The 26548-nt window shown below is 65.5% G+C and overlaps 1 protein-coding gene and 1 long non-coding RNA gene across 6 annotated transcripts in view; one reads left to right on the top strand and one right to left on the bottom strand.

Moving 5' to 3' along the window:
• The window catches only part of MTA1 (metastasis associated 1), a 35152-nt gene extending 14316 nt beyond the window's left edge, over window positions 1-20836 (bottom strand). For all 5 annotated transcript variants that reach the window (XM_036100073.2, XM_036100074.2, XM_036100075.2 and 2 more), the window contains exons 1-3: window positions 20691-20836; window positions 7541-7608; window positions 2032-2125 (exon numbers count right to left, since the gene is read on the bottom strand). In XM_036100073.2, coding sequence (XP_035955966.1) covers window positions 2032-2125; window positions 7541-7608; window positions 20691-20718 — 190 coding nt within the window. In that variant the 5' untranslated portion in view covers window positions 20719-20836. The remainder of the gene's footprint in view (window positions 1-2031; window positions 2126-7540; window positions 7609-20690) is intronic.
• A 153-nt stretch (window positions 20837-20989) lies between these two features.
• Window positions 20990-24358, top strand: LOC144378895 (uncharacterized). The gene is made up of 2 exons (XR_013440859.1): window positions 20990-21126; window positions 21269-24358. It is a non-coding gene; the product is annotated as an uncharacterized LOC144378895 (long non-coding RNA).
• The last annotated feature ends 2190 nt before the right edge of the window (window positions 24359-26548 follow it).

Below are 26548 nucleotides of genomic sequence, written 5' to 3'. Positions count from 1 at the left end.
GCCCCCCGCAGCTTGCTCTGGGGGTGTCTAGGGAGGGCCTGTCAGCTGTGCCTGGCACTCTCCCAGGGCCAGAGGGTCCTGTTCTCGGGACAGCTCTGCGTGCACGTGTGTGTGTGCATGTGTCCACGTGCGCCCGTGTGTGTGCAAGGGCAGGGCAGGGGGCCGTGGCCACAAGGGGTCAGGGCTGAGCAGACTGGCTGGAGGATCCCAGGAAGGCTTCACTGCTGCGGGTCACCCATGTGGCCCGGGGGCATCTGGCCTATGCTGGGGCTGGAGACCTGGCAGTGGAGGGCGGGGGCTTCTGTCTCCCGGGCCCCCAGGCCCAGAAGAAACCCCGTCAGCTGATGGCTGTTTGGGCCAGAGGCCTCCCTGAGCAGTGGGCTCCCTGGGTCCCTGGCCAGAAGAAGGCGCCCCAGAGTGTCCTCACACCCGCCCCTGACGCTGGGCTGGAGCCTGGGCAAAGGGCAGACTGGTCTCACCCGGGCTGCTCCGGCCGAGATGGCCAACGGGACGTGGTTTCTGGGAAAACCACTACGAGACAGAGAAGGCCTCACAGAGCACGGGGGCTCCAGGAAAGCACAGGCAGGGCCCTGCCCTGAGATGGACCCCGTCACGCACCCCACTGCAGCACTCTGGGGGGCCTTGGGGCCACCGCCCATCCCATCGGCTCCTGCCTGGTCCTTCCCGCAACACTGCCCCCCACCAGCTCCCTTCACGTAACGCTAGCCCAGCGCCCTCCTGGAGCTGACCTCCACGGTGCCCCACAGCAGGATGGCCTGGAGGTGAGGACCGCGACACTCTGGGCCAGGCAGTGGACGTGGGTGGGGAGATCCTCAAGCACCAACACCCCAAGTCAACAGTGACCCCCGTGTCCCACCTCTCATGCTTCCCCCCGGGGGGGCAGCTTCAACACCTACGACTAGACCCAGAGCCACCTGCATCACAAGCACACAGTGGCCAAGGAAACCAGAGGAGGGCACAAGATGCACCGAGGCCCAGACCCACGCGGCCCCCACGAGCACAGACACCCCCCAGTGGTATCACCTGGGAGGCCAGGCCCGGCCAGCCAAGCACCAGCTCTGCTCTCCACCCCGTGTGGTGCAGGGACCTGTCCTGGGGCCCAGTTGAGCTGTGCTGATCCTGGCGAGGGCCCTTAAATGCACCGCAGTGCTTCGCCCCCTCATCCCTGAGGCCCCTGGGAGACCCAGTCCTGGACCGACCGCCTCGAACCCCTCCAGGACCCAGGGAGGAGGCTGGTATGGCCTGGGCGTCCAGTCCCTCACACCAGCATGCTGGGGGCACAGGCTTGAGTCCTGCCTTGACCTGGGGCCCAGAGGACCAGGTGGGGCCCGCACCCGCCCAGACACACCTGATGAACTCATGAGAACAGTACCTGTCCCCAGGCTGGACGGCCCTGTAGACAAGCACCTGGGGGACCAGGGGCAGGCACATTCCACGCCTGCTGGGAGCCGTCCCCCCACAGAGGCCAGAACCCCCACCCAGGCTCAGGCAGATCCCACCCTGAGGACGGGGACTCTGGAACTCCCCCCCCCCCCCCGTCACTGCTGGCTGGAGGGGCCGCGTGGGACCCCAGGGCGTGGAAGCAGGTACAGGCCAGTCCCCAGACTGCGGCCACCTGTCTGAGAGCGGGAACGCTGGCCCCTGACTGGGAGGGGGCTCCCGGCGCTCGCACTAAGCTGCTGGGAGTCCCTGCACGTCTGGGCTTCTGACACTCAGGTTCAAACTGCAGACAGACGAACTTTGTTTCTGAACGCACTGCCGCAAAGAGCAGTGGCTTTCGGTGAGGTCAACAGGAGCAGCAGAGGCCCCCCACCCCTGCAACACCCAGGGAGTGCTCCCCAAAATCAATCATGCGAGGGAGAAGCCCCAGGGCAACGACACCAGGCTGGGTGTCCACAGCCTACGGCCAGCACGCAGCAGGGCAGGTGGGGGCCGACCCTGGGGAGGGCGCAGGGCAGGTGGGGGCCGCAGGGTGGGCCGCCCCCCACCCCGGGAAAGGCCAAGACTCACTGGCGTGCTTGTCGGCCAGGGCGATGAGGGTGCTGGAGATGTCCCTCCTGCGGTAGAAGCACACCACCTTGGCCTCCACGTTTCCGTTGGCCGTCTGCAACAGCAAGGCAGGGTCTGAGGAACACGCCGACTTACGGCTCCCCGCAGGGCCGGCCCCAGACGGGACCTGGGTGGGACCACGGCTCCCTGGGACCTCGGACCCGGGGAGAGGATGCACGGCGCACCTCTACCCTCCAGGTCTGTCTTCCCTCCACCCCCGGTGCCATCCTGCGGACACATGTGGACCCCGGCCCGCCGGCCCGGGTTCCCTCCTGTTGGCCCGTGTCCCTCCCCCAGGTCTTGCTTGCTCAGGGCCAGAACCTGGCAGACATCTGGCTACCAGAAAGGACAACTGTGCCCAGAGGTCAGCCAAAGCCTGCCATGCCTTTGGCCCCTGAAGCACCTGCCTTCCGGCACCCCTCTGGGCCTGATCAAGGCCAGCACATCCCCGAGCAGACCCCGGTACCAGGGGCCTGGATCCGTATCAGAAACAGAAGCAGCCAGGGGCGGCCGGGGGGCCAGTCGGGTGAGCGTCCGACTCTGGATTTCAGTTCAGGTCCCGATCTCAGGGTCGTGGGATCGAGCCCCACGTCGGGCTCCACGCTGAGTGGGGAGTCTGCTCGAGATTCTCTCCCCCCTTTTCCCTGCTTGCGCTCTCCCTCTCCCAAATCAATCAGCCTTGAAAAAAGGAAACAGAAGCAGCCCACGAGGGGCTTGGAGCAAGCAGTGGACGTGCCAGCCCTGGGGAAGAGGTCGCCGTCCCAGCGCCCAGGGACGCCTTTAAAGACTCAAAGAGCTCCACACACAGGACGAGAACAAGACGCCGAGGGAGTCTGCTGGGCGGAGAGCCTCACAGGAAGAATGGACCTTTCCTCCACTCAAAGGCGCTTATAAAACTTCTAATAATAACACAAGGCTGACCTGCCATGACTTTGTACGACTCGGCGCGCTGCCCTCCTATCATCGAACAAAATCGTCTTTGCGACCTCAAGTTTTAGGTACTTAATTCCACGAGGCCAGCAAGCTTTCAAGAAGTCCGGGGACTGTTCACACGTGGGCATGAAGTGGAGGCAGGACCAGCTCTTGGCCCCACGTGCCTGCACACGCACGGGCAGGGACACGCACGCACGCTCGCACACGCTCACACACACATGGGCAGGGACACGCATGCGCTCTCGCACACAGGGGCAGGGACACGCATGCGCGCTCGCACATGCTCACATGCATGGGCAAGGACACACGTGCTCACACACGCTCACACACACACAGGCATGGGCAGAGACGCACTCGCACACACACGCACAGGCAGGGACACGCACGCGCGCTCGCACAATCACACGCACGGGCAAGCACATGCACGCGCACTCGCACACGCTCACACATGCACGGGCAGGGACACGCGCGCTCGCACACACGCTCACACACGCATGGGCAGGGACACACATGCGCGCTCGCACATGCTCACACGCACAGGCAGGGACACGCGCACACGCTCACACACGCATGGGCAGGCACACGCACAGGGACACGCATACACACGGGCAGGGACACACGCGCACTCGCACACGCTCACACGCACGGGCAGGGACGCGCGCATGCTCACACATGCTCACACATGCATGGGCAGGCACACGTACGCACAGGGACACACATACGCATGGGCAGGGACACGCATGTGCGCTCACGCACGAGCAGGGAACGCATGCGCGCTCGCACACGCTCACACATGGGCAGGGACACGCATGCGTGGGCAGGGACACGCACATGTGTTCACGCTCACGCACGGGCAGGAACACGCCTGCACAGGGATATGCACACGCGCTCGCAGGGGCACACACACGCACAGGAATACACACGCGCAGGGACATGCATGTGCAGGGCCGCGCCCCAACAGCGAGGGCCCTCCATCGGGAGAATGAAGACTCTGTACCCAGTTATCAAGACAAGGGGCGGCACAATGCTGGGTGGCGCCCTGGTCTGCAGCGCACGGACACCAAACCGTTAAAGACACCATTTGTCAGGGGCGCCTGGGTGGCTCAGTCGTTAAGCGTCTGCCTTCGGCTCAGGTCATGATCCCAGGGTCCTGGGATCGAGCCCCGCATCGGGCTCCCTGCTATGCGGGAGGCCTGCTTCTCCCTCTCCCACTCCCCCTGCTTGTGTTCCCTCTCTCGCTGTCTCTCTCTCTCTCTCTAATAAATAAATAAAAATCTTAAAAAAAAAAAAAAAAACACCATTTGTCATGATGTCGGCTACAGACCCGTGGACACTTTGCATCCAAAGGCTTCACAAGGCTGCCCAAGCCACGGATCCCAGATCACAAAGTTTCTCCTAAGAACGGTTCCAGAAACCGCCTGCCGGGCTCCAGACGACGAGCCACATCCACTGGGCCCGGGACGCCCAGGACCGTCGTCAGGGCCACACGGGCGTGGAGGGGGAGGTCTGACACAATGGCCACCGGAACTTCATCCCTGGGATGGGATGGCAGCCTTGTGTCTGCAGGGTGCAGCCCACGGCTCCCACCCCCAGGCCCTGCTGGGGTCCCTGCACCCCGGTCCCCGGAACGGGCGCTGCGTTGCACAGCCTAGCCCATGCAAGGCCTGGCTCAGGCTGGGCCCTGGAGACCCGGGACGTCCAGGACTCCCTCTCCCACGAGCTCCCCTCGCTGGTGCTCAGGATTCCCGGGGGCCCCACCCGAGCTGCGGTCCGCACACATCCAGGCAACTGTCTCCTGTCGCGAGGGCAACATGCAGGGCCGGGGGCAGGCACTCCAGGCGGGTCCCCAGGCCCTCCCCGTGGGGGCCACAGCCCCAAATGGTCTACCTTCGGTGCTTTGTTGTACCTTTCTGAGATTCCCACATCCCATATTCCAAACCAAACACCAATCTTCTAAAATTCAAGGATTCCCTGCCAGGCCTCTGCTGCCTTCGGGGCACCTCTGGCCTGGCCGCCGCTCCAGACCCCTCCCCACGCCTCCTCAGCTCCCCTGCCCCAGGTCCCTGCTCCTTTTCTTCCAAAACGGCAACTTCCCCCAGTGCCGTGCAGACCGAGCACGGTTCTGAGGAGAAACCGCGACAACTACTTTGAAGGTCTGCAACAGCCCAGGGTCACTGCACTAACACAAGCCAGGCTTCGCAGGAGGCCTCAGGAAAGGAGGCCCCAAACGCAACATGACCGTTGCTACGGTCTGTAGAGAAGACTCATTTTCAAACTGTTTTCCATTTACAGAAAAGGGGTGGAACACAGTGTCCCTGCCCCCCGACACCCCACCCCGGTACCAGTTCTGCCTGGCCCCCACCTGCCACCCGGCCCCCACCCGCCACCCTGGCCCGGCCCCCACCTGCCACCCGGCCCGGCCCCCACCTGCCACCCCGGCCCCCACCCGCTACCCGGCCCCCACCCGACACCCGGCCCCCACCCGACACCCCGGCCCCCACCCGCTACCCGGCCCCCACCCGACACCCCGGCCCCCACCCGACACCCGGCCCCCACCCGCCACCCCGGCCCCCACCCGCTACCCGGCCCCCACCCGACACCCCGGCCCCCACCCGCCACCCGGCCCCCACCCGACACCCCGGCCCCCACCCGACACCCGGCCCCCACCTGCCACCCGGCCCCCACCTGCCACCCGGCCTGGCCCTTGGGCCTGGGCTGGTCTCCTGCACTTCCTACTGACCGCATGCTGGACCCTGGGTTTCCGGGGGGCACTCTGCTCCTCAGCTACACCTGGGCTCCGGCTCTATTCCTGCCGACAGCTCTGGGTCCTCCCTCGCACCCCAGACCTGTCGCCCCGCCGCGTCCCAGGCCCCTTTCTCTGTGGCACCAGTGCTCCTGCCCGGCCCTTCATTTCTTCTGTGGCCGGTCCACCAGCTCCTCTCCGTGACCGCGGACATGGCTTTCCACGTTCAAGGCCTTCCTTGAACACCCGGCACGTCTGGGCTGTTTCTCCTGTGCCTGAGGGGCCCCGGGGTCCTGGGGGCCTGTGGGTAGGGTGGCCCCACCAGGAGGGCCCGCAAACTGACCTCGTAGCAGCCCCCGCTAGAACTGCACCTGCCGGTGGGGCCTGGGGGCCCAGGATGTGCCCGACCCACGCCCGTGCCTGTGGACCAGCACCCCCTGCCCCGCTCAGCAGCCCCCACTCTCTTCGCACTCTCTGGTGCCGGAGGGTCCCGAGGCCTCCTGCCGGGAATGCCTGCTGCTGGGGCTATCTTGCACCCCTCGGGGTCCGCCAGCCGCCCGCCCCCCACCTGACCTGTAACGCTCAGGCACACAGATGCGGACGCCAGCGTGGGCTGTGGCCGCTGCTGGGCTGGGCCCTGCTCTGTCTGTGCCTGTCACCCACTGGCCGCCACAGGCGGTGCGACCTGACCTCTCGGTGTCATGTCCAGAGCGAGGGGCAGGGGCTGTGCTGACCTGCTCAAGGAAGCCACCTCCAGCCACCTGCCTGGCCCCGAGACCCACGGTCCGCGGCAATTCCAGGGTCGGCCCCGGCTGCCCCCACCACGCTCGCCACTGCCATGGGAGGGGTCCCTGAGTCAGCACGTGCCGACGGGTGGCTGGGTGACCACGGGCACCTGTCCAGATGAGATGCCGCCCACCCCTTCTCCTGCCCGCCCTGGCAGGCGGCCAGCAGCTTCCCGCCAATAAGGCGCCTGCAGGGCACACGTCCCAGCAGGGGCCCCACGACGTCCTGGCCCTTCCCTTGGCCCGGCCACCTCCGGCCACGGCCCCAGGCTCACCCCTCCCCCCCACGTGGCACGCGCAGCAGGAGGCTCTCGGTGAGCAGGGACGGCGGGTCAGGGCTCAGCTGCAACCAAGTCTGATCTTCGGGGGACCGGCGCCTTGACCGTCCCACCCCATCCTGCCCGATCCCAAGAATCCCCAGCCACACTGCCGCACAGGCTGAGGTCCCGGAGAGCAGCTCCTCGAGGGTGGCCTCACGGAGCACAGCGAGGTTCTCCCCCCCCAGTCAGGGACCACAGGTCTCTCCCCAGGGAGGAGCCGCAGCGGCCTCACCCCACGGGAGCCAAGGGAAAGGGGCTGCGGGGCCGGGGACTCTGCTGACCCGGGGTCGCGGTGGCCCTGCAGGACCTGCTGGCCTCTCCCCCGGCACTGCCCAGAATGCCTCCCATCAGGAGGCCAGCAGGAGAGGCGGGGAGGGTGGCCGGCAGCTCACACCTCTGCAGGCCTGGAGCGAGGGGGACGAGAGCACCTCAGTGAGTGGGAAAGAGACAGCAGGTGGGCAGGGAACCCCCAGCCGGCCGCTTTCTGGGCGCTCCTGTCCTGCTCAGGGCCCTGCAGAGCACACCCCTCTATGAGGCCGCAGGGACTCCACTGACCAACTCTCCAAGGAGAAGGACCCAGGTCTAGGCAAGTGACCCTGGGGACAAATGGACCAAAAGATCTGAGGCCAGCCCTGAAGCCCCAAGGGGCCCCCCAGCCCCACCCCACAAGGCATGCCTGCACACGCTACCTTGTTGAGCTCCTCGATTCTGCGGATCAGGTACGGGTTGCTGGAGGAGTTCTCGAAATAGACGTAGTCTGCAAATAGGAGTAGAGAGTGAAACCCCACAGCACTGAGCCCCAGGGGCCAGGGGAGCCCCAACCCCCCCCACACCCACGCCCTCAGTTCTAGGGGCCAGGAAACTGGAGGGAATGAAGGAGAGGGTGCCCCCGCCATCTCGGTGGGGAGCCAAGGGAACCAGACACATGCTGGTGGGTACTGGGCATGGGTCCAAGATGGGGGGGAGGGGGCTGTCCCAGGCAGAGGGCTGCAGCCACCCCGCCACCCCGGGGGTCCCACACCGGCTGCCCCCAGGACCTCCGTCCCTCCTGGGAGACACTGTTAGAGTCAGACTGCAGCCTCCGCCGGGGCACAGCTTCCCAGGGGCTGCTGCTGGCCTGAGAGGTGGGCCCCAGTCATGCATGCTGGCGGGCAGACAAGCGAGCACGGCCAGCAGCAGTCCCAGAGACCACGTCAGCATGCGGGAGGATGCCGGGCCCCTGCACCTCCTCCCCCGGCCCCATGCGCCCCGGCAGTGAACGGAGGCCAGGGCTTCCCAGGCATCCCGGGCGGAGGCAGAGCTCGGTGGGACGGGGACGGAGTCAGGTGCCAGAGGAACGCGGTCCAGAGGTGCGGCCGCCACCCGCCAGGTCCCCCAGAACGCCATGTCGGCACGCGCATCCCTCTGGCTCCGCAGCGGGCGGCCTGGGCTCTGTCTCAGGGAGGCTGGCAGTCACCCGAGATTTCCCAAGAGGCCCACGGTGGGAGGCTGGCAGACGCCCACGGAAAGCCCAGGACAGCCACGAGGCCACCCAGTTGTCAGCCTGGCCACCTGGCTGATGCCTTGATGTCGCAGGTCCTTCAGGGCAGCTGGGGACGAGTCCCCAGCACCAGGAAAGGCCGGGCTGCAGTCCCCACCAGCCTGCACCAGGAACGCCTTCCCCCTGCCCCTCGGTGCCCACACGGAAGGCCTGCAGTCCCTCCCCAGGGCAGTTCTGCAGAGGACGGCCAGGCAGGAGGCTCGTCTCAGCTGGAACCCGCTTAAGGCCTGGATACAGCCAAATGCCCACACCGAGCACAGCCTCTGCCAGAGGACCTCGGCCAGCTCCATCCCACAAGAGGTCCTACCAAACAAGCATCCGCCCCCTGCTGTGGCTGCGCACCTGCCCTGCACCTGACGGGGCTCACCTGCCGCACACACCTGCCCTGCCCTGCACCTGACGGGGCTCACCTGCCCTGCGCACCTGCCCTGCACCTGTCGGGGCTCACCTGCCCTGCGCACCTGCCCTGCACCTGACGGGGCTCACCTGCCCTGCGCACCTGCCCTGCACCTGTCGGGGCTCACCTGCCCTGCTCACCTGCTGCACACACCTGCCCTGCCCTGCACCTGACGGGGCTCACCTGCCCTGCACACCTGCCCTGCACCTGTCGGGGCTCACCTGCCCTGCGCACCTGCCCTGCACCTGTCGGGGCTCACCAGCCGCACACACCTGCCCTGCCCTGCACCTGACGGGGCTCACCTGCCCTGCACACCTGCCCTGCACCTGTCGGGGCTCACCTGCTGCACGCACCTACCCTGCCCTGCACCTGTCGGGGCTCACCTGCCCTGCGCACCTGCCCTGCACCTGTCGGGGCTCACCTGCCCTGCGCACCTGCCCTGCACCTGTCGGGGCTCACCTGCCCTGCGCACCTGCCCTGCACCTGTCGGGGCTCACCTGCCCTGCGCACCTGCCCTGCACCTGTCGGGGCTCACCTGCCCTGCGCACCTGCCCTGCACGTGTCAGGCTCACCTGCGCTGCCTGAGGACACAGCTGGCTCAGACGTGACTGTGCCTTCACAGAGACTAACAACCCACAGGGACCACGGCTACGGTGCTCAGAGGGATGTGCTCACGGGGTAGCTAAAAAAGGGAGGTCTACAGGAGGGGACTATTAACGGGCACGAGGTCAGCTTGAGGGCAGTGGAAACGCTCTGAACAGACAGTGGCGACGCCGTGCAGCTCATGAAATACGAAAATTCAGTGAACTGCATGCTCAGAACGCATGAATTTTATCTCATAAATCATTACCCAAAACGCCATTTTTATACACAGTTACATCACTCTTGAAAACCTTCATTCTAAGAAACCAAGGAACCAATTAAACGAAGGCTGTTATTCACGTCTAACCTGGTCACAGCCCAGGAGAAGCCCCACCGCACGGACACGGTGCTGCCAATGCCTCCGGGCCCGCGTCCTGGCCGTCCTGGCGGGCATCCCACCCCTGCGTGTGCCCCCCCACCCGTCCTGGCGGGCATCCCACCCCTGCGTGCGCCCCCCACCCGTCCTGGCGGGCATCCCACCCCTGCGTGCGCCCCTCACCCGTCCTGGCGGGCATCCCACCCCTGCGTGCGCCCCCCACCCGTCCTGGCGGGCATCCCACCCCTGCGTGCGCCCCCCACCCGTCCTGGCGGGCATCCCACCCCTGCGTGCGCCCCCCACCCGTCCTGGCGGGCATCCCACCCCTGCGTGCGCCCCCCACCCGTCCTGGCGGGCATCCCACCCCTGCGTGCGCCCCCCACCCGTCCTGGCGGGCAGTCCCACCCCTGCGTGCGCCCCCCACCCGTCCTGGCGGGCAGTCCCACCCCTGCGTGCGCCCCCCACCCGTCCTGGCGGGCAGTCCCACCCCTGCGTGCGCCCCCCACCCGTCCTGGCGGGCAGTCCCACCCCTGCGTGCGCCCCCCTACCCGTCCTGGCGGGCAGTCCCACCCCTGCGTGCGCCCCTCACCCGTCCTGGCGGGCAGTCCCACCCCTGCGTGTGCCCCCCCACCCGTCCTGGTGGGCAGTCCCACCCATGGGAGCTCTCCCCACCTGTCCTGGTGGGCAGTTACACCCCTGCGAGCTCTCCCCACTCGTCCTGGTGGGCAGTCACACCCCTGCGAGTGCCCCGCCCACTCCCAGAACTGCACACTTCAGAGGAGTGGGTTTGGCTGCTCTCGTAGGTTATGCTTTAGTAGACGGGAAAACACGCAAAGCGACAACAGTGAAAGCCGAGCAAACACCAGCACACATGAAAACACACTCAACAGAGAAAAACCAAAGGAACCAAAGCTGCTCACGAAAACCAGTGGTGAGCCAATAAACCTCAGGCCGGGCTGACAAAGAAGAGAGAGAAACTACAACCAGCGTGGGGAACGCTCTGCGCCGGGAGGTCTGGCGGATCAGATGCAACGGGGCACGTGCCGGACAGACGCAAACCCTGCAAGCTCACTCCGGAGAAACAGGTAACCCTGCGCCCGTTAAAGCTCAGGTCATGATCCTGGGGCCCCAGGATCGAGTCCCGCGTCGGGCTCCCTGCTCAGCGAGGAGCCTCCTTCTCCCTCTGCCCCTCCTCCCACTCGTGTTCTCCCTAAGTAAATAAGTCTAAAAAAAAAAAAAAAGATATTGGCTCATAGATGTAAAAAACCTTCCAACTGCAACCAAGAAACTAAAAACAAAAACGAACAAAGAAAAAAAGAAGGAAAGAAAAGGTGGCCCTCCAGGCCCAGGCGGCAGCCCTGGTGAACCCCGCCAACACCGCAGGGGGACCTGACACCAGGCCCACGCCCACTCGGCCGAGAGCAGACGCAGAGACCACGCAGGAACCCCACAGATGCAAGGGAACGGGCAAGACATCGCAGCCACTGGGATCCATCTGAGAACACAAGGCTGGTTCAACATCGAAAACCACAGCAGCGGAAGGAGGAAGGCAGGCCGTGCAGCGCTCCGAGCAGATGCGGGAGAGACACGCGGTGCTGACAAACTCTCCGGCAAACTGGAACGTGAGGGGAGCATCGTCACGCCCGCAGCAGGTGCACGGGGCACCTACGGCTAAGGTCGCACTTCTCGCGCTCCTCCCGACCAGGAGTACGGGAGGCTCTCTCCGCCGCGCGCACCGCCAAGTCCTACGAGGAAGAAAAATGACACGCAGCGGGCCCAACCCGGGCAGGGCTCTCCACGCGCAGAGATCCCAAGTCTCTGCGGAAGCGACGGACGCTCGCGAGGGTCTGGCGAGCCCACGGGACACACGCAGCACCATTTACAGGAGCGCCGAGGAGCATCCCTTCCACCAAAGACCAACAGACCTGTAAGACCCACGGTCCTGTGCAGAGATGTGGGAACGACAAAACAGCGGCGGGGGGGAGGGAAGGAAGAGCTGCACACACAGGACGGCCGAGGGGTCGCACGCGGGGTCGCACGCAGGCTCACTCGGTCCGGGGCCAGGCAGCAAGGGCCTGGGGCCCGAGGGGCAGGAGGCTCCGCCCAGGGACTTAAGCAGCATCGCCACACGCCTTCCCTCGAGGACAGTCAAGTGAGACCGTAAGAACTGCTGCAGAGCTTCAGAACCACACCCGTCTGCTGAGGAGGAGAACCGAGAGGTTTGGGGGGAGGACCCTCTGCGTCACTGGGGCCCAAGGTCAGTGCTGAGTGCCATGCAGACCGACCGTGACGCCCACTAGTGCCGACATGCGGTGCAGCTGACGCATCTCGTCCTCGTGCCTGATGAGAAAACCACGGAGTGCGTGAACAACGTCATGACCGTGTGGCCGCCTCGGGCAGGCGTCCGGAGAGTCACGCGCTGTCCGTGGATCCCTGTGAGAGGTCTGGGCCCTGACCGGAGTGCTCTCTCCTTCCGCTGACTTTGGCCTGAACGCTGCTGCCGTAACCAGCCGCGGCGAGGGGCCTGCGGTGGACGCGGCGCCGACAGTCCCCACCGAGCCCCCTGCGTGCCCGGGGCCGGAGGGCCTGCTGCAGCCCTCGATGAGGCCCACGCCCCTGCCCGCGGGGGTCGGCCGAGCTCCGCCCTCTGCTGTGGCCTCAACGGCGCGGACACCCCACAGGGCAGCCCGAGCTTCGAACGAGGTTAGTTGTCGCCACGATGGCCTCACCAGGTGTAAGTAAGTGTGGCTTGGGGGCAAGCGTGCCATCGCACACGGCCTCACAGAGGACCGTCGGCAAGTACCAGCAAGAACTGGTTTCCACGGGCACACGGGGAAAGCGGTGGGTGGCAGCGGTCCTTCTCCTTCCCCAGAATTTCAATTTCTGCCCCGGATTTAAGAAATCGCAGCAAAATTTAACCCCTGAGCTGCTGCATGGCAGGGCGAGTCAAGTGAAGACCCCCGGTGTCTACTTGGGGTCAGAATCCACAGAGCTGAGGACAGTGAGGAGCACGAGGTCGGAGGAGGTCGTGCCGACCCACGGGTTCCACGAGGCAGGAGAGACTCAAACGCTCCCCACGAAGCCACCAGCCAGCAGCGTGACGGCTCTGAGCACACGCGCCGTCGGGAGCCTCACACCTGTGCCAGCCGGGCCCCGAGACACGCCCGGGGCAGGACAGGGACCACGGCGGCTCCCCTCCAGGAACAGCGTCCGAGCAGGCCCCCCGCCACGGGCCAGCAGACCCCACCCGCAAACTCGCTCAGGTGCAGCCAGCCCACGCACACCCCTCGGGGCCCGCTCCCATGTGACTTCGCGCCACCCTGCATGCGGCGGTGAGCCCGCCGGCAGCGCCGCGGTCACGTCCCCATCCGCAAGCGGCCGCCCAGCTGGCTGATCAATGACGGTCCGGAGGCGGGGACGGCAGCGCATTTCACTTACTTCCAAGAAGCTCAGCTGCGACGAGGCGCTCTGCTGTAAACCTCCCACCTTTCCTGCCCATTATCTGCCCGCGAGCGGGGGAAACGCAGCGGCGCCAACACACACGTGCTCTTGCAGCACAGCGGACGCGCCCCCGCGGACAAGCGTTTACCCCCCGAGCCAACGAACTGTGCTGCCCGCACCGCTAGGCTCAAAGTGCATGCTCCCTCCCTGCTTTCCGGGAAGGGACGTCCCGGCATGGAGGCGCGCGTGGCACTCCAAGTGCCGCCGAGGCGCGACCATGCCCGCGGGAGTCACAGGGCAGCATGGCGACCAGCCGCAGGTGACCCCGGCGCAGCCACTCAGCCCACCATCATGGCTCAAAATCAGCCATCACGTGGCTTGTAAATGTGCCGGCCAGGCTGCATCCCGAGAGAATTTACCGCGGGCACTGAGACAGGAGTCTCATGGAGTCCTTGTGTGCAGGACACGACGCCACGCTGCAGGTGTCCACTCTGCGCAAACGGACCTACAAGACAGCGCGCACCGTCCCCATCAAAACCCCACCAACAAGCCGACGCTAAGCCTCACGCGGGAGATCCAGACATCACAGCTGGCCGGATGAGTGGGGCAAAGGTCGGAGAACCCGTGGCAGGAACCGCAGACACGTGGGCGACCGATACGACGAAGGAGCCAGCACATCCGGCGAGAAAGGACAGTCAAAATTCCACAAATGATAAAGGACCACAGGACGTTCGTGAACATGCAGAAAAAAGTGAGAGCCTCAAAGTTTACCTCACACAAGATCTAACCTAAGACGCATCACAAACTTCGAGGTAAAACCCATGGGGGCGCCTGGCGGCTCAGTCAGTTGAACATCTGACCCCTGATTTCGGCTCAGGTCACCGTCTCGCGGTCCCGGGACTGAGCCCCGTGCTGGGCTCCGTGCTCAGCTGGGGGTCTGCTTGTCCAGCTCCCTCTGCCCCTTCCAGCTCACGCGCACGCGTGTTCGCTTCCTCTCTATCAAATAAAATCTTAAAAAAAGAAACCAAACACTAAACACAAAACTACAAAAATTCTATGACAAAACAAGATAAAATCTTTGTGAACCTGAATCAAGCAAATTTCTTAGATACATAAAATGCAGAAATTATATAAAAGAGGAAAATCTGCAAAGCACACGCGTGAAACCCAGAATCACGAACAAGCTCCCACAATTCAACAAGAAAGCAAATAACCCAATTTTTATAAAACAGGGCAAAGGCACGTGCACACAGTGAGGAGCGACTGGGCGCCGGCCACCGGGGAGGGCCAGCAAGGGCCCGAGGCGCCGCCAGCCGCCACGCGAGATGGTGACTCGCCGTCCAGCCGGGCCGCCCCAGTCCCGGGCGCTTCCAGCCTCGAGGAACAGGGAGCCCACACCGGCTTTCCTCGTCGTCGCCGAAGCCCACGGCCCCGCCGGGATCCCCTGAGACCCCACCCCCGGGACGGCCTCGGGCGGCGGGCCTCCGGGAGGTGCCGCGCGGGATCCGGGCCCTCGGGCTCCGCCCACGCAGGAAGGCGGCCCCCGGGGCTGTGACGTCAGCGCGCACCGTGCGCAGGCGGCCCGAGCGGACGGGGACCGGCCCGAAGGCGCGCGAGCGTCGGACACGGCACGCGGCACACGCAGCGCAGCGCAGGCCCGACTCGAGGGCCGCGTCCGGGGCCTCCGCCTCCAGGCCGTCTGCGCGGCGGAGGCTGCAGGGCCCGGGGCGGGGGCGAGCGAGCTCGGGGGCTGTGGGCGGCTCTCCCGCCGGTGGGGACCGGGGCCAGGCCGGCCAGCCTGATCAACACGCGACGCGGGGCCGCCTTATTTAGTGTGCGCGGCGGGCTCGCTCCCTGCGAGCTCCGGGCTGGCGGCCGCTCCGTAACCGGCCCCCCCAGGGCGCCTCCTGACACACGTGTTCTCAGGAGGCGCGCCCCAGCCACTTCAACGGCGAAATCTCCAACAGAAGGACCAAAATGCGGAAAACGCGTTGCGGGACAGGCGGAGAAGGACCCTTGCTCACAGTGTGGAGTGAGCCCAGGAGGCAGGGCGCCGCCTCCTCCGACCTCAGCTGGGGACCTGCTCGCTTGGGGATGCGAGTCTCAGAGCCCGGCACAGGTGCCCCGAGTCCTGATGCGGGTCGCAGATCAAGGTGGGAAGTAGGCGGAGGCAGGGGTCCGGGCCCCGCAGGAGTAACGGGGACGGTGCCCGTGTGAGAGCAGAGCGCGGTCACAGAAAGGAGACCAGCCCACGGGGTCAGGGGCCACGCGCAGCCGGGGTGGGGGACAACAGGAGGTCCCACAAGAACACGGACAGCTCAGCCGTAGCCGGCACACCAGGGGAGGGCCCCGCCGACGCCCGCCTGCCCCCCACGCCCACTCGTCAGAATCCCTCCGGAAGCCACTGTCACCGGCTCTGCCCAGCCTCCCCCTCTGCTCCTCCACAGTGGGGACACCTGCAGGCCCAGCATTTTTTTTTTTTCAAACTTAGGGATGGAATCAAGAGGAACAGAAGCAGGGGCCAGTATCCCCAGCCTGGCAGGGGCAGAGCGGGGCTGGGCACACAGCCCTGGAACACAGGACACCGGGGGAGACCTGACTCCTGTCTGCAGGACCAGCTCCCAGACAGTGCACGGGGGTCCCAGCACTTCTACCAGCGAAACCTAGGCGCCCCTGCAAGCCGAGGGCCTGGCCACTCTCCTGCGGGAACCCTCGCCCTGTCCTCACCTGCCGGGCCTCCCACCCACACACCCTCCTGGGCTGGGGCACAAGGGGACCCCAGAAGACCCCCCAGAATACGGTCATGGCCCTGCAAGGGCAGCCAGCAGCGTGGCCACATCACCATCCCCACAGAAGCCTGGGGACCAGAACCTGCCTGCAGGGGGGTACGCAGGCCAGAGGGGCAGAGGCCAAAGTCTACTTCAGGCAGGTGGTCAGGCGGTGGAGGGCTCACAGACACTGGGGCCTGAGTGGGGCAGGGTCCCCCGCGTTCCTGAAGACACACGCGCTGGAAGGGACTCCCCTGTTCCCACCCAGACCTCCTCTGCCACCCCCGCTTCTCTGAAGACCCTGCTGGTTCTGCTGCCTCGAGTGAAGGGTCAGTGGGAACCGCGCACCCGGCGGCCCACCGTGGGCTCTGAGGCTTCTCCCAGCCCATCACAGGGGCCCCCTGGGAAGCCCTGCCCTGCAGAGGGCGGGGGGGCTGTCCAACAGGGCCGGTCCTGTGCCTGGGGGCCTGCAAAGGGTCGCTGTGCAGGGGCAGGGCGGGTTATGAGGCTTCTGACTGGACTCTCTACTCCGCGGAAGCCGTTAAGCAGTTCTAAGCAGCAAGACAGAGCTTAGAAGGATCATCTCCTAAGGCAGGTCACAGACCGCAGAGCCGGGGGCCAGCCTGGGGGCCAGCCCGGGGGCCGCCAGGCGGCTGAGGGTCAGGGAGGGGCTGCAAGGGCCCTGAGAAGAGGCACAGCTCCCACCCCTATCGCACTGATGAGGAGGAAGGAGGCCTGCCGGCCCCAAGAACTGGACCCTGTGCGTGGGGAGGGCAGGCAGCGGGGCCTGGAGCACCTGGGAGCATCCTCAGAGCCCAGCCCAGACCCCCCCGCCCCCGCTCCATCTGTGCAAACAGCCCTCGGGAGCCCTGGGAAAGCTGCACCCCAAGTCTGTTGCCAGACGGGCAGGGGGACAGAGAGGGACACGAGGGTCCCAGGGAAGCTGGGACCCTTCAGAGCATGAAACTTGGCAGCGCCGGCAGGCTGGGCCCTGGGAGCAGAGCACCAGACTCCTGCAGGACTGGCCAAGTGCAGCCCCTCGGCCACCGCTCCGCCCAGGCCCCAGGGCGCCCACCAGCCCGGTGTGGCCAGGCCCGCATCCACGCCCCCAGACACCCGGAGTCCTGCTCTGAGCTGGCGGCCCCAGGCATGAGGGATTCCCTTCTTTGGACCATTTACTCCGACGTCCTTGATCAACAGCTTCTTTTTTATTAATCCTAGAGTTTAATGGCCAAATTCTTCTCTCAGAAGAGACATGGAAGCCAAAGCAGCGCGGGCTGGCCGCCAAGAGCCCCCACGAGGGACAAGACAAGGGGCCGCAGACGCGGCAGGGGGCCCTGAGCGCCACCCCGACACCGGCCTCTACAAGTTTGGGGTTTTCACGGGTGTGGACTTGTCACCTGGTCAAAAGTTTAAATCACACAAAAAGCAACAGAAGCATGTCTGACAAGAGGCCGGGGCCGCGAGAGGCACAGAACCCAGAGCACGGCCGAGGGAGCTCCGCCCAGCGGCCAGGAGCCTTGGCGTACTCCTGTCACCTTTTTAAAGTACATTTTTAAAAAGCAAATTACTGTCCAAAACAATGGGTGTTAACTTCTAGCAATGAGAGGAAAAAAGGGGGCACCCCAAGGGAGATGGTTACGGTCTGCCCGACAGTGAGCGTCCTGGCAGGTGGCTCGCGGTCCCAAAGCCCTCCTCCCACCTCTGCGTGAAACGTGCGCCGGGGAGACTCACCCCTGGGCGCCCGCGGCACACCGCCCGCCCCAGAAGCCTGCCGAGGCCTCGGGAAGACAGACCCCAGAGGAACAGAGTTGTGCACCCTGACCCTGCCGCCCACAGCCGGGCCCCGCCTTGCCACACTCGGAGCCGCCAACAGAAGGCCTCTGTCGGCAGCCAGGTCACTTCCCTGGGAAGAAGCAGGCCCCGTCCCCTCCCGGGCTGACCCACTCCACCCAGCTGGTCAGCTGGCACAAGGCGGCCACCCGGCCTCTGCCCCGCCCAGACATCCTGGCAGGGCCTCGGAGCAGCCTGCCAGGTAAAATGCAGGACGCCCAGATAACGCTGGATTGCTGCTATGGGTTTTCTAGCCTAAGTGTGTTCTCTGCAGTATTTGGGACGTAGCTGGACTCCGGAATCGCTTATGTGACATTCACATCCAGCTGGCGTCCTTTACTTTCCTTGCCGAATCCGGCACCTTCGGACAAGGCTCTGTTCTTAGGGGCCTGAGTGGAGATAAGAAGGTGGGGGGGGTGTCCCCTTCTCAGAACATCCCTGCAGCATTCCCCGAGACCAGAGCTGCCCAGACGGGGCCAAACCCCGGGCCGCAATCAGCTGAGAGAGGGGCACGTGTTCTAGCGCCCCTTCCCTAAGCAAGCAGCACCGAAGGGCAGGATGCCAACCGGCCCACTCCCCACCCACCATGACCACCAGCCCTGCCAGGCCCCCGAGTCCCCATCCACAAACCACGAGTCAACGCAGCTTCCTCTACAGAGACCCGTAGGGCGCTCCGAGGGGGAGCCTGTGGTCACACCTGCGGAGCTCAGAGGGGGGACCAGCAGATGTGGGGCAGGCCAGACCTCTCCTGGAGGAGATCCTTGTCCACTGTGGGAAACTGAGGCAAGGAAGGTCTGGGGGGTGGTCAGGCCCCTCCAAGTTCTCAGCCAGACAGGCCTAAAAGCCAAGCAGCACAGCCCACACAGCAAGGGGGCCTATGGCCTGGGTGGCGGCTCTGCTCAAGCCCACTACCCCAGAAGGCGGGAGCCAGTGGAGGGCCGCCAGCCCCATGCAGGGAAGGCGATGCCCAGGGGCCCACAGCCCACCACCCTGCCAGGCCCCTCTCTCGTCTCCCTCCAGGAGCTGGGTGCCCCTGTTCTGATGATCATGCCTTCATTTATTCAACGAACCTCCTGGCCCAGACAGCACGTGGGGACCAGGTGTGGGCTGGGGACCTGCAGGGCCTTGTCACAGTCAGTGGGAGCCGTGGCCTCCCACCAGCAAAGAGGGGTTCTGCACTGCAGAAAGGTGGTTCCAAGCAGGCACGTAGAGGGGGAACAGAATGGAGGGACTGCCTGTAAGACAGGGAGGAGCCCTGGGCCACAGCAGTGGGGGGAAGGGGGGCTGGGGGCTACTGGGATGGAGGCAGATGAGTCACCCCTGGGGTCTGGGCATCTGTCAAGGCGCCTCCCTGACAGTGTGTTGGGGAAGGGACCTCTGTGGTGACACTCCCGCCTTGTCCCCAAGGTGGGAGATGAACAGCCCCTCCCTTGCAGGGCCCCTGCACCCCTGCCTACTGCCCACATCTGTCCACTAGGGGCCTGCTGCCAAATGGGGTGTAGGCCCCCATTCCCATGACTGCCCCTGAGCCAGAAAGGGCGGGAGAGAGCCTGACGGACAGACAGGTGCCGTGCTGACCCACTACAGATGAGGGCGAGCCCAAGGTCCCAAGGCTGGCCTGGCTGGCTGAAGATGTGAGTCCCAGGCTCTCGGGGGGCCAGCCAGCCAGGGAGGAGAGTAGACAGGGACAGAGATGACTTAGAGTTCTCACCCCTGACACACTCCGCCAGCGGAGGGCCAGTGAGCGTCTGAAGTCTCAGAGACGGTAGGCACCCATGGAAAAGGGGGACAGTCAGGGTACCCCACCTCCCTGTGGACGAGCCAACTGAGGACTGGCCCAGGACCCCATGGAACAAAGTGGGGCAAGGCCCAAAGCTGGGGGCTTCCTAGGACCCAAACCAAAGGAGGACGTGAGGGAAGCCCCCAGGGCCCCAGCCAACTCAGCACCACCCCCACCCCCACCCAGGGCTCCTTCCCTCTCCCCAACCCTTGCAAAACACCTCCTTGCTGGGCTGGGGCAACAGGAGGTAGTGAAGTTTGGGGGTGCATGAGCAGTGTGCTCAGGGTGAGCCGGCCGGCTGCTGAGGGCTCCCGGGGAGGGCTGTGGCCCAGAGCACGGGGCTCGCCACCCCTGCTCACCCCAACGTCCGGAATCTTGGTCCCAGGAGGCCAGCGAGCACCTCCCAAGGCCATGTGCTTCAGCTGGGGGGGGAGTGGGGGCTCAGGCCAGCCCCGGCCCCAGGCGCTCAGCCCCCAGGCCCAAGGATGCTCCGTGCTGCCCAGCGTGTCCCCCAGCTCCCGCGTCGGGCCCCCAACAGGTGGGCAGAGCACCCCTCCCCCTCCCTGGAGCCGGCTCGGCCACCAGCACCCGCTGGCCCCCACTGGGGCCCGGCCAGGGGCCATTTCGGGTTGCGGGCCGGGGCGAGCAGGGCCGGGGCCGAGGTGGCGGGGGAGAAGCAGGCTGCTCAGAGAAGATGGAGTGGGAAGGGGAAGGCGGCGGGGGTGCAGCAAGGCGGGGGGGCCGCCGGGGTGGGAGGAAGGATGGTCGGCGCTGGGGCGGGCCTGCGGTGGGGGAGGGGTGCAGAGGTGGAGGGAGGGGACCAGAAGTGGGCCGCGGGGGGGCCGTGCGGCCGGCGCGGCGGGCGGAGCGGGTGGGGGAGGGGATGGAGGAAAATGGGGGAAGGGGAGGGACGAGCCGGGGGCCCGGGCCGCGGTGACGGGTGCCCGGGGGGTGGGGGGAGGGATGGCGCGGGCCCGGGGCGGCGGTTTGGGGACGGAGGCCCGGCGGGGGCGGCGGACGGGCGGGCGTCGGGGTCGGGGGCCGGGGGCGGCCGGCGGGGGCCGGGGCCGGGCCCGCGGCGCATAAAGGCGGGCGGCGGGCGGCGGGCGGCGGCGGCCTTACCTCCGACCCTGTACATGTTGGCGGCCATGTCCGGGCCGGCGGCGGCGGAGGGCCGGGCGCGCGGGGGCGCGGGGCGCGGGGCCTGGAGGCGGAGGCGCGGGGCGCGGGGCGCGGGCGCGGGCGGGGGGCGGGCGGTTTAAAGGGGCCGCCGCCGCCGCCGCCGCCGAGGCCGCCGAGGCCGCGCAGGGACCGAGGGCCGCGGCGCGGGCGGGAGAGGAAGAGGAGGAGCGGCCGCGGGCAGGGGAGGGGCCTCGGGCGCCACCGCCCACCGCGCGGCCGTTACCCGGCCGGCCCTCCCCGCGCCTCCGCGCGCCCCTGCCGGGGTGGGCCCTCCGCGCGCCCGGCCCCCGGCGGTCGGCCCTGCGCGCTCCCCCGGCGCGTCCTTCCGGGAGCCCCCCGCCGGGCCCTCCCCGCGCCCCCGCGCGCGCCTGCCAGGGTGAGCCCTCCCCAAGCGCCCCCTCCTGGGTGGGTCCTTCCACCCCCCCCCAAGGTTTTCCCTGTGCCTGGGGCTTCTTGGCGTCCCCGGCGCCCTGTCCCCGGATGGGTGCTCACCCCCACCCTCCGCCCCCTCTCTCCAGGTGGGTCCTCCCTGTGCCTCCACACCTGGGTCCTGCCGGCATCCCTGATGCCCCTTCCTGCCGTGGTTCTCATCACACCCTCCACGCTGGTCCGGAGTCCTTTCCAGGGCCTCCTAACCCCTCGGTCCCACTCTCCCCTCCCCGGGGAGGGTGGCTCTCCCAAGTCCCCCACTGAAGGGAAGCTCAGCTGCCCAGCCTTGACCACATGGCCCTGCTCCACACCTCCCTTCCAGGCCTGGCTCTCTCCACTCACCCAGGGGTCTTTGTCCCGGCCCTTACTGCCCAGCCCCCGTGGCCATGCTTGGACAGTGGGGGTGCCCCCAGCCACCTGCATGTGGGCTAGTTCCCCAGCTGGTGCGGCCTCCCTGAACTGCGGCCGGATGAAAAAGCCAGAGGATCGGAGGTGCCGCTCCCAGAGGACACCCTTGTGGAGCAGGCAAGACTGGTGGCCCCAGCCAGGACGAGCATGAGGTGGAGGGGTGGAATCCCACGGTGCGGGGGGGGGGGGAAGCAGGCCCCAGCCAGAGTTTGGAGCCAGAAGGGACATCACTGCTGGGGGTCAAGAAAAAGGAAGTGTCTGGGCTCCCAGTTGCTGGTCTGAGCACTACCGTGGGTTAATGCTCTTTCCTCAGAGGGGGCAGGTGTGTGGCTGGAGGGGATGATGTTGAGGGACATCCCTATGGGGCAAGGAGGGAAGCATCCAGGGGACAGGGCTCCCCAGTGGTGGGGGAGGCCCCCAGGGACAGAACCTACAGGTCCCTACGGGGGACTAGGAAGGTGGGCAGGAGCCCAGAGCAGGTGCTGGGGTAAAAGCCAGGGGTTCCAAGGAGGGCAGTGGGCTGCAACCACAGGCTTGTCGAGCAGCCCAGCTCTCCGGAAAAGGAAATGCCCACCATGAAGAGCGGGCCACCAGCTGTCTGAGCAAGGACAGCCAAGGGAGCGGCGGTTGACGGTCTTTGGAAGGGGAGAGGGGAGGAGGGGTTTAGGTACAGGGCAAGGGGTGAACAGGTTGAGGAGGTTCTCTGAACGGGGAGGTGGTGGTGGAGTGGTGTCCCTCCTTCCCCGTAGGCCCCCTTCCTAAGGCCCTGGCCTGAACCCCGAACCTCCTCATCTGGACGGTGATGCTGCATCATAAAATCTTCCAGTACTCAATAATTGACCGAAAAGTTAGATCTATCAAAAAATGCCCAGGCAGCCTTTCGTCATGGGGAGAGCCCGAAACATCATGCCTTGTGAAGTGCCTGCTTCTTTCTCCATCGCAGAGACAGGATGGGCTTCGTCCTGAGGAGGGGAGCCGACTGAAAGGTGCAGGGCGACTTCCTCCCTGCGATGGGGACAGAGGACAAGCGCGGCTGGGGAGTGGGCAGCAGGGCCGCTGGGGTCCAGGGTCTCAGGGAAGACATGACCCCAAGCTTCCCCAGGAAGGATAGGGATACGCTCCTCACAAAGCAGAGTGACATTTACTAAGACCTGGGACCCCACCGAGCCCGGCGGCTCCGGCTGGGACCTGCTTTCTCCCCTTTCCAGACTGACAAGAAGAAAGGGGACATTGCATGCAGCACCCTGCCCTGCTCTGAGGCAGTCAATAGATCTCAGATGGGTTGCAAAAGAGATTTAGGAATCCATCCATTTATTAGCAGGGCAAATAGACGTTGAGGAGATGGCTCCTTGCGTCAGAACAGGAATGAAGGCCTGGCGGCCACCTCCACCCACCTCCAGCCACCTCCACGCATCCAACAACAGAGAACCTGGAGGAGGGAGGGGGCGAGGGGCCAGTGGAAACCCCGCAGGAGTGCCGGAGGCCATGGGAACGTGGTCCACACATGCCATCGGTCTCATCAGAAGCTCCAGTACTGGATGACAAAACAGCAGGATGGGAGTGAGAGTTAAGAGCTGAGGAAACACGTTTCCTCAAAATCACACCATTGCTAGAATAAGTCAGGAACAGCAAGGGGCAGAATGTTGGATTACTAGTGCGGGACAGGCTGGAGATGATTTGGGGGCGAGACAAAGCAAGTGAAACAATAACTTACTCATTCGATTATGACTTGTTAAGGACCTGCTTCATACCACACTGTTTAGACGGGGCAGGGGGTGGGGAGACAGGGTCTCTGCCCTGGGGGAGCATGCCGGCTAGTGGGTCGTAAATAATATATGGATGCCAAAAAGGAGGAGGGCAAGGGGACGGAGTGGTCACACTGAGGGGCATGGTTGTTGAGAGCGATCAGGACATTGGGGAAGGAGGGGCCCGCGGTGGAGGTGGCGGCCACTTGGGGGGACCACGGTCCTGTACGGGCGCAGCGCCCCGTGGGGCCACGCTGAGGGCTCTGAGCGACCGTTCCTCGGGGGACCCCTCGGGGCTGCGTGGTGAGGGCTGGGAGGAGGCGAGCAGGGACACGCAGGGAAGCTCACAGCGCCCGAGGCAGAGCACTAGGCAGAGCATTCGGACATCTGCAAGTGAGTCCGAGGACGAGGGGCCCGCACGCCCTGTTCCAGAAGTCCCGACAGCGGCATCCGCGCTGAGGCCATCTCGCCTGAGTCACCGGACTTTCGGAAAGAGCAGGTCACATGCAAGACAGACCCGCCGCTGGGCCCGCGTTCCTGCCCGGCGCTCAGTGTGCGAAGCCGGCTCGGAGGGAAAGCGAGCGGCGGCTAGGGAAGCTCGGGTCGCCCGCCCCGGCTGAGGCTACGGGCCGCAGGCAAACGTCTGCAAGCCGAGGGACGAAGTCTCTCACGGAAAGCCAACGAGGATACAAGCAAAGCAAAGACTGAGCGGCCACGTGGGGGCGGCGAGCTCCCCACGGCCTGCGCGGCGCGGGGGGCTGGTGGCTGCAGGCCTGAGGCCGGTCCGGCCCCGAGCGGGAATGACGGTCTCGGCGGGCGGGGGCGTCAGCTCCTCAGCATTTGAAGCCGGACGTCAGCCAAGGCTGTCTGAGGGGAGATCGCTGCCAAAGCCACGTGACACTGTCCCTTGATTTTTGCAATTTCTAAAAATAAGCTTAGGAAAAGCTTTTAAACTTGGGGTGAAGACGCATTCGTCTAATTCAGCAATCATGTTTTCCCTTAAAATTAAAATTTTTTAAATTTGCAGGGAGGAGCTCTGTACTTATTCTGTATTTCCACATGCTCTCTCCTCACTGCCTAGGTCTCTAGAAATACCTGGATAACCTTCTCCGAATGTCAACAGCCTTATCTTGATGAAATTGTGGGCGAGATTTTTAAAACTTCAGTGTTGGATTGTTGAATAGTGAGTGTGTTCTTGCAAAGCCCACGAAGTCATTTTTTTCAGCCGGGGCAGTGCTGGGTCGTGGTCGTCTGCTGGCCCTCGCTCGGGAGGACGCAGACGACACCCCCCAGCACACACCTCCCTTCCTGCTCTCTGCTCCCTGCTCCAGGCTGGCCTCCCCTGTGAGCACAGGCAGGTGCTAGGACACGAGGGACATCATGCAGCCAGCCCGGGCAAGCCTGCGTGGGGGACACTGTCTGCCCTGCCACCAGAGCACCCAGGGATGTCCCCAAATGGCCCCCCACCTGGGGATGTCTCTGAGAGTCCTGGGGAGGTGTGTTGTTCCTCCTGGAGCTTGAGGAGAGACCCACCTGGCTGAAAGGGAGGGAATGGGCAGTGAAGAATGGACGTGGGGGGCACCTGGGGGGGCACAGTCGGTGAAGGGTCTGGCTCTTGATTTCGGCTCAGGTTGTGATCTCACAGTTGTGGGGGCGGGCTCTGTGCTCAGCGGGGAGTCTGGTTGGGATTCTCTCTCCCTCTGCCCCTATGCCCGCTTGCGCTCGCTCAAAAGAAATAAAAAAATAAAAATAAGACAGAGTGGACACGGGGGGGCGTTGCAGTGTCCGCGGCCAGGGGTGGCCCAGGTGATGTCCTCGCCAGACTGGCGCTGCCCCCAGACTCTCCCTCTCTGCTCGTCCTGCTGACGCCCACTCTGCTGGGTGGACGCTCTTCCCTTCCTGGGACTCTCAGCGGGAGTACTGTTCCCATTTGGGGCCCGATCATCCTTGGTTGTTGGGGGCAGTCCTGTGTTCTGTGGACGTGAAGCAGCGATGCCAGGAGCCCCTGTGGAAGGCACAGTGCCCCCCAGAAGATGTCCATGTCTCACCCCAAACCTGTGAATGTGCTGGCAGGAGGACTGCTCAGCCGTGACGGGGGGGGGGGGGGGGGAAGGGGGGGCTGACGCTGCCCTGAAGGCAGAGGGAGGGGCCATGCGCCACGGCGAGCGGGCAGCTTCCAGAAGCTGGAAAAGGCCAGGAACAGATTCTCCCCAAGAGCCTCCAGAAGGGCAGGCAGCCCTGCCCGCGGCCTGCTCTTAGGCTGGGAGGCCTGTTTTGGACTTCTACGGAGCCCCCAGCCAGGGAATTCGAGGACATGAAGTCTGCGGCGGTGGCTGGTTGGGGCAGCAGTAGAAACCAGCCGTCCCGGTGACAGCAAATCCGTCCCCGGCTGGTGAGTGACACCTGTCCTGGGCACCGCGCTCTACCGGAGGAGGCCACCGGGCTGGTCCTGAGGCCACGGTAACCACGGTAACCACGGAGGAGGCAGCAGAGGATGCTGCCCAGCTGGGGCCTTGGCCCTCCCAGGCCCCTCTGCTCTGCCGCCGTGGCGCGAGGTCTGGGTGCTGGGCCCCCCGGGCAGCCGGCTCCCTGCTGGGCGGAGGCGCCGAGAGCGCGTGAAAGGCAGAGGGCTGGCCATCCGGACATCCTAGACTCACCACCATCTGACTGCAGCCTCATGACCCGCCCCAAGCGAGACCAGAACTGGTAGGTCAGCCCGGTTGAAACTCCGGATCTCTAGTGACAACATGGGAGTCCTTTAAAGCCACTCCGTGACAAAGAACTCCAAAGCCCTTGTCACCTCTACCCTGACTGTTGGCACTTTAGCTCCCACTCTGCACTGTGAGCGCTAGTTGGGGTGGGGGACTTCCTGCCCAGCATGGAGCCTGGCCCACGACAACCACCCCCTACTTCAGCAGGGTCCCTAAGGAGGAGGGGGAGGGGGCCTAAACCTCGCCCCCCTCAGGACACATCCACTGGCCTGTGGGCCAGCAGCCTCTCAGAAGCAGGCTCTGGGACCGAGGGAGGCCGCTGTAGGCAGGTGCCCAGCTGCGTGCAGGCCTGGCTCCCGCCCTCACCCAGACCTGGGGTTGGTCACCTCCTCTTGCCCAAAGTCCCCTCCAGCCAGCTACCCCCACACAGAAGCCCGTGAGCCCCTGAGAGTCAGTGGCCAAGTCCCGGGGATGGCACCCCCCTGCGGCTGTCCTTCCATGGCCC

Source organism: Halichoerus grypus, chromosome 8, assembly GCF_964656455.1.
Source record: "Halichoerus grypus chromosome 8, mHalGry1.hap1.1, whole genome shotgun sequence".
NCBI classification, from domain to species: domain Eukaryota; kingdom Metazoa; phylum Chordata; class Mammalia; order Carnivora; family Phocidae; genus Halichoerus; species Halichoerus grypus.
Note: the sequence above shows the minus strand (reverse complement) of the source record. Positions and strands in the feature narration are given on the sequence as shown.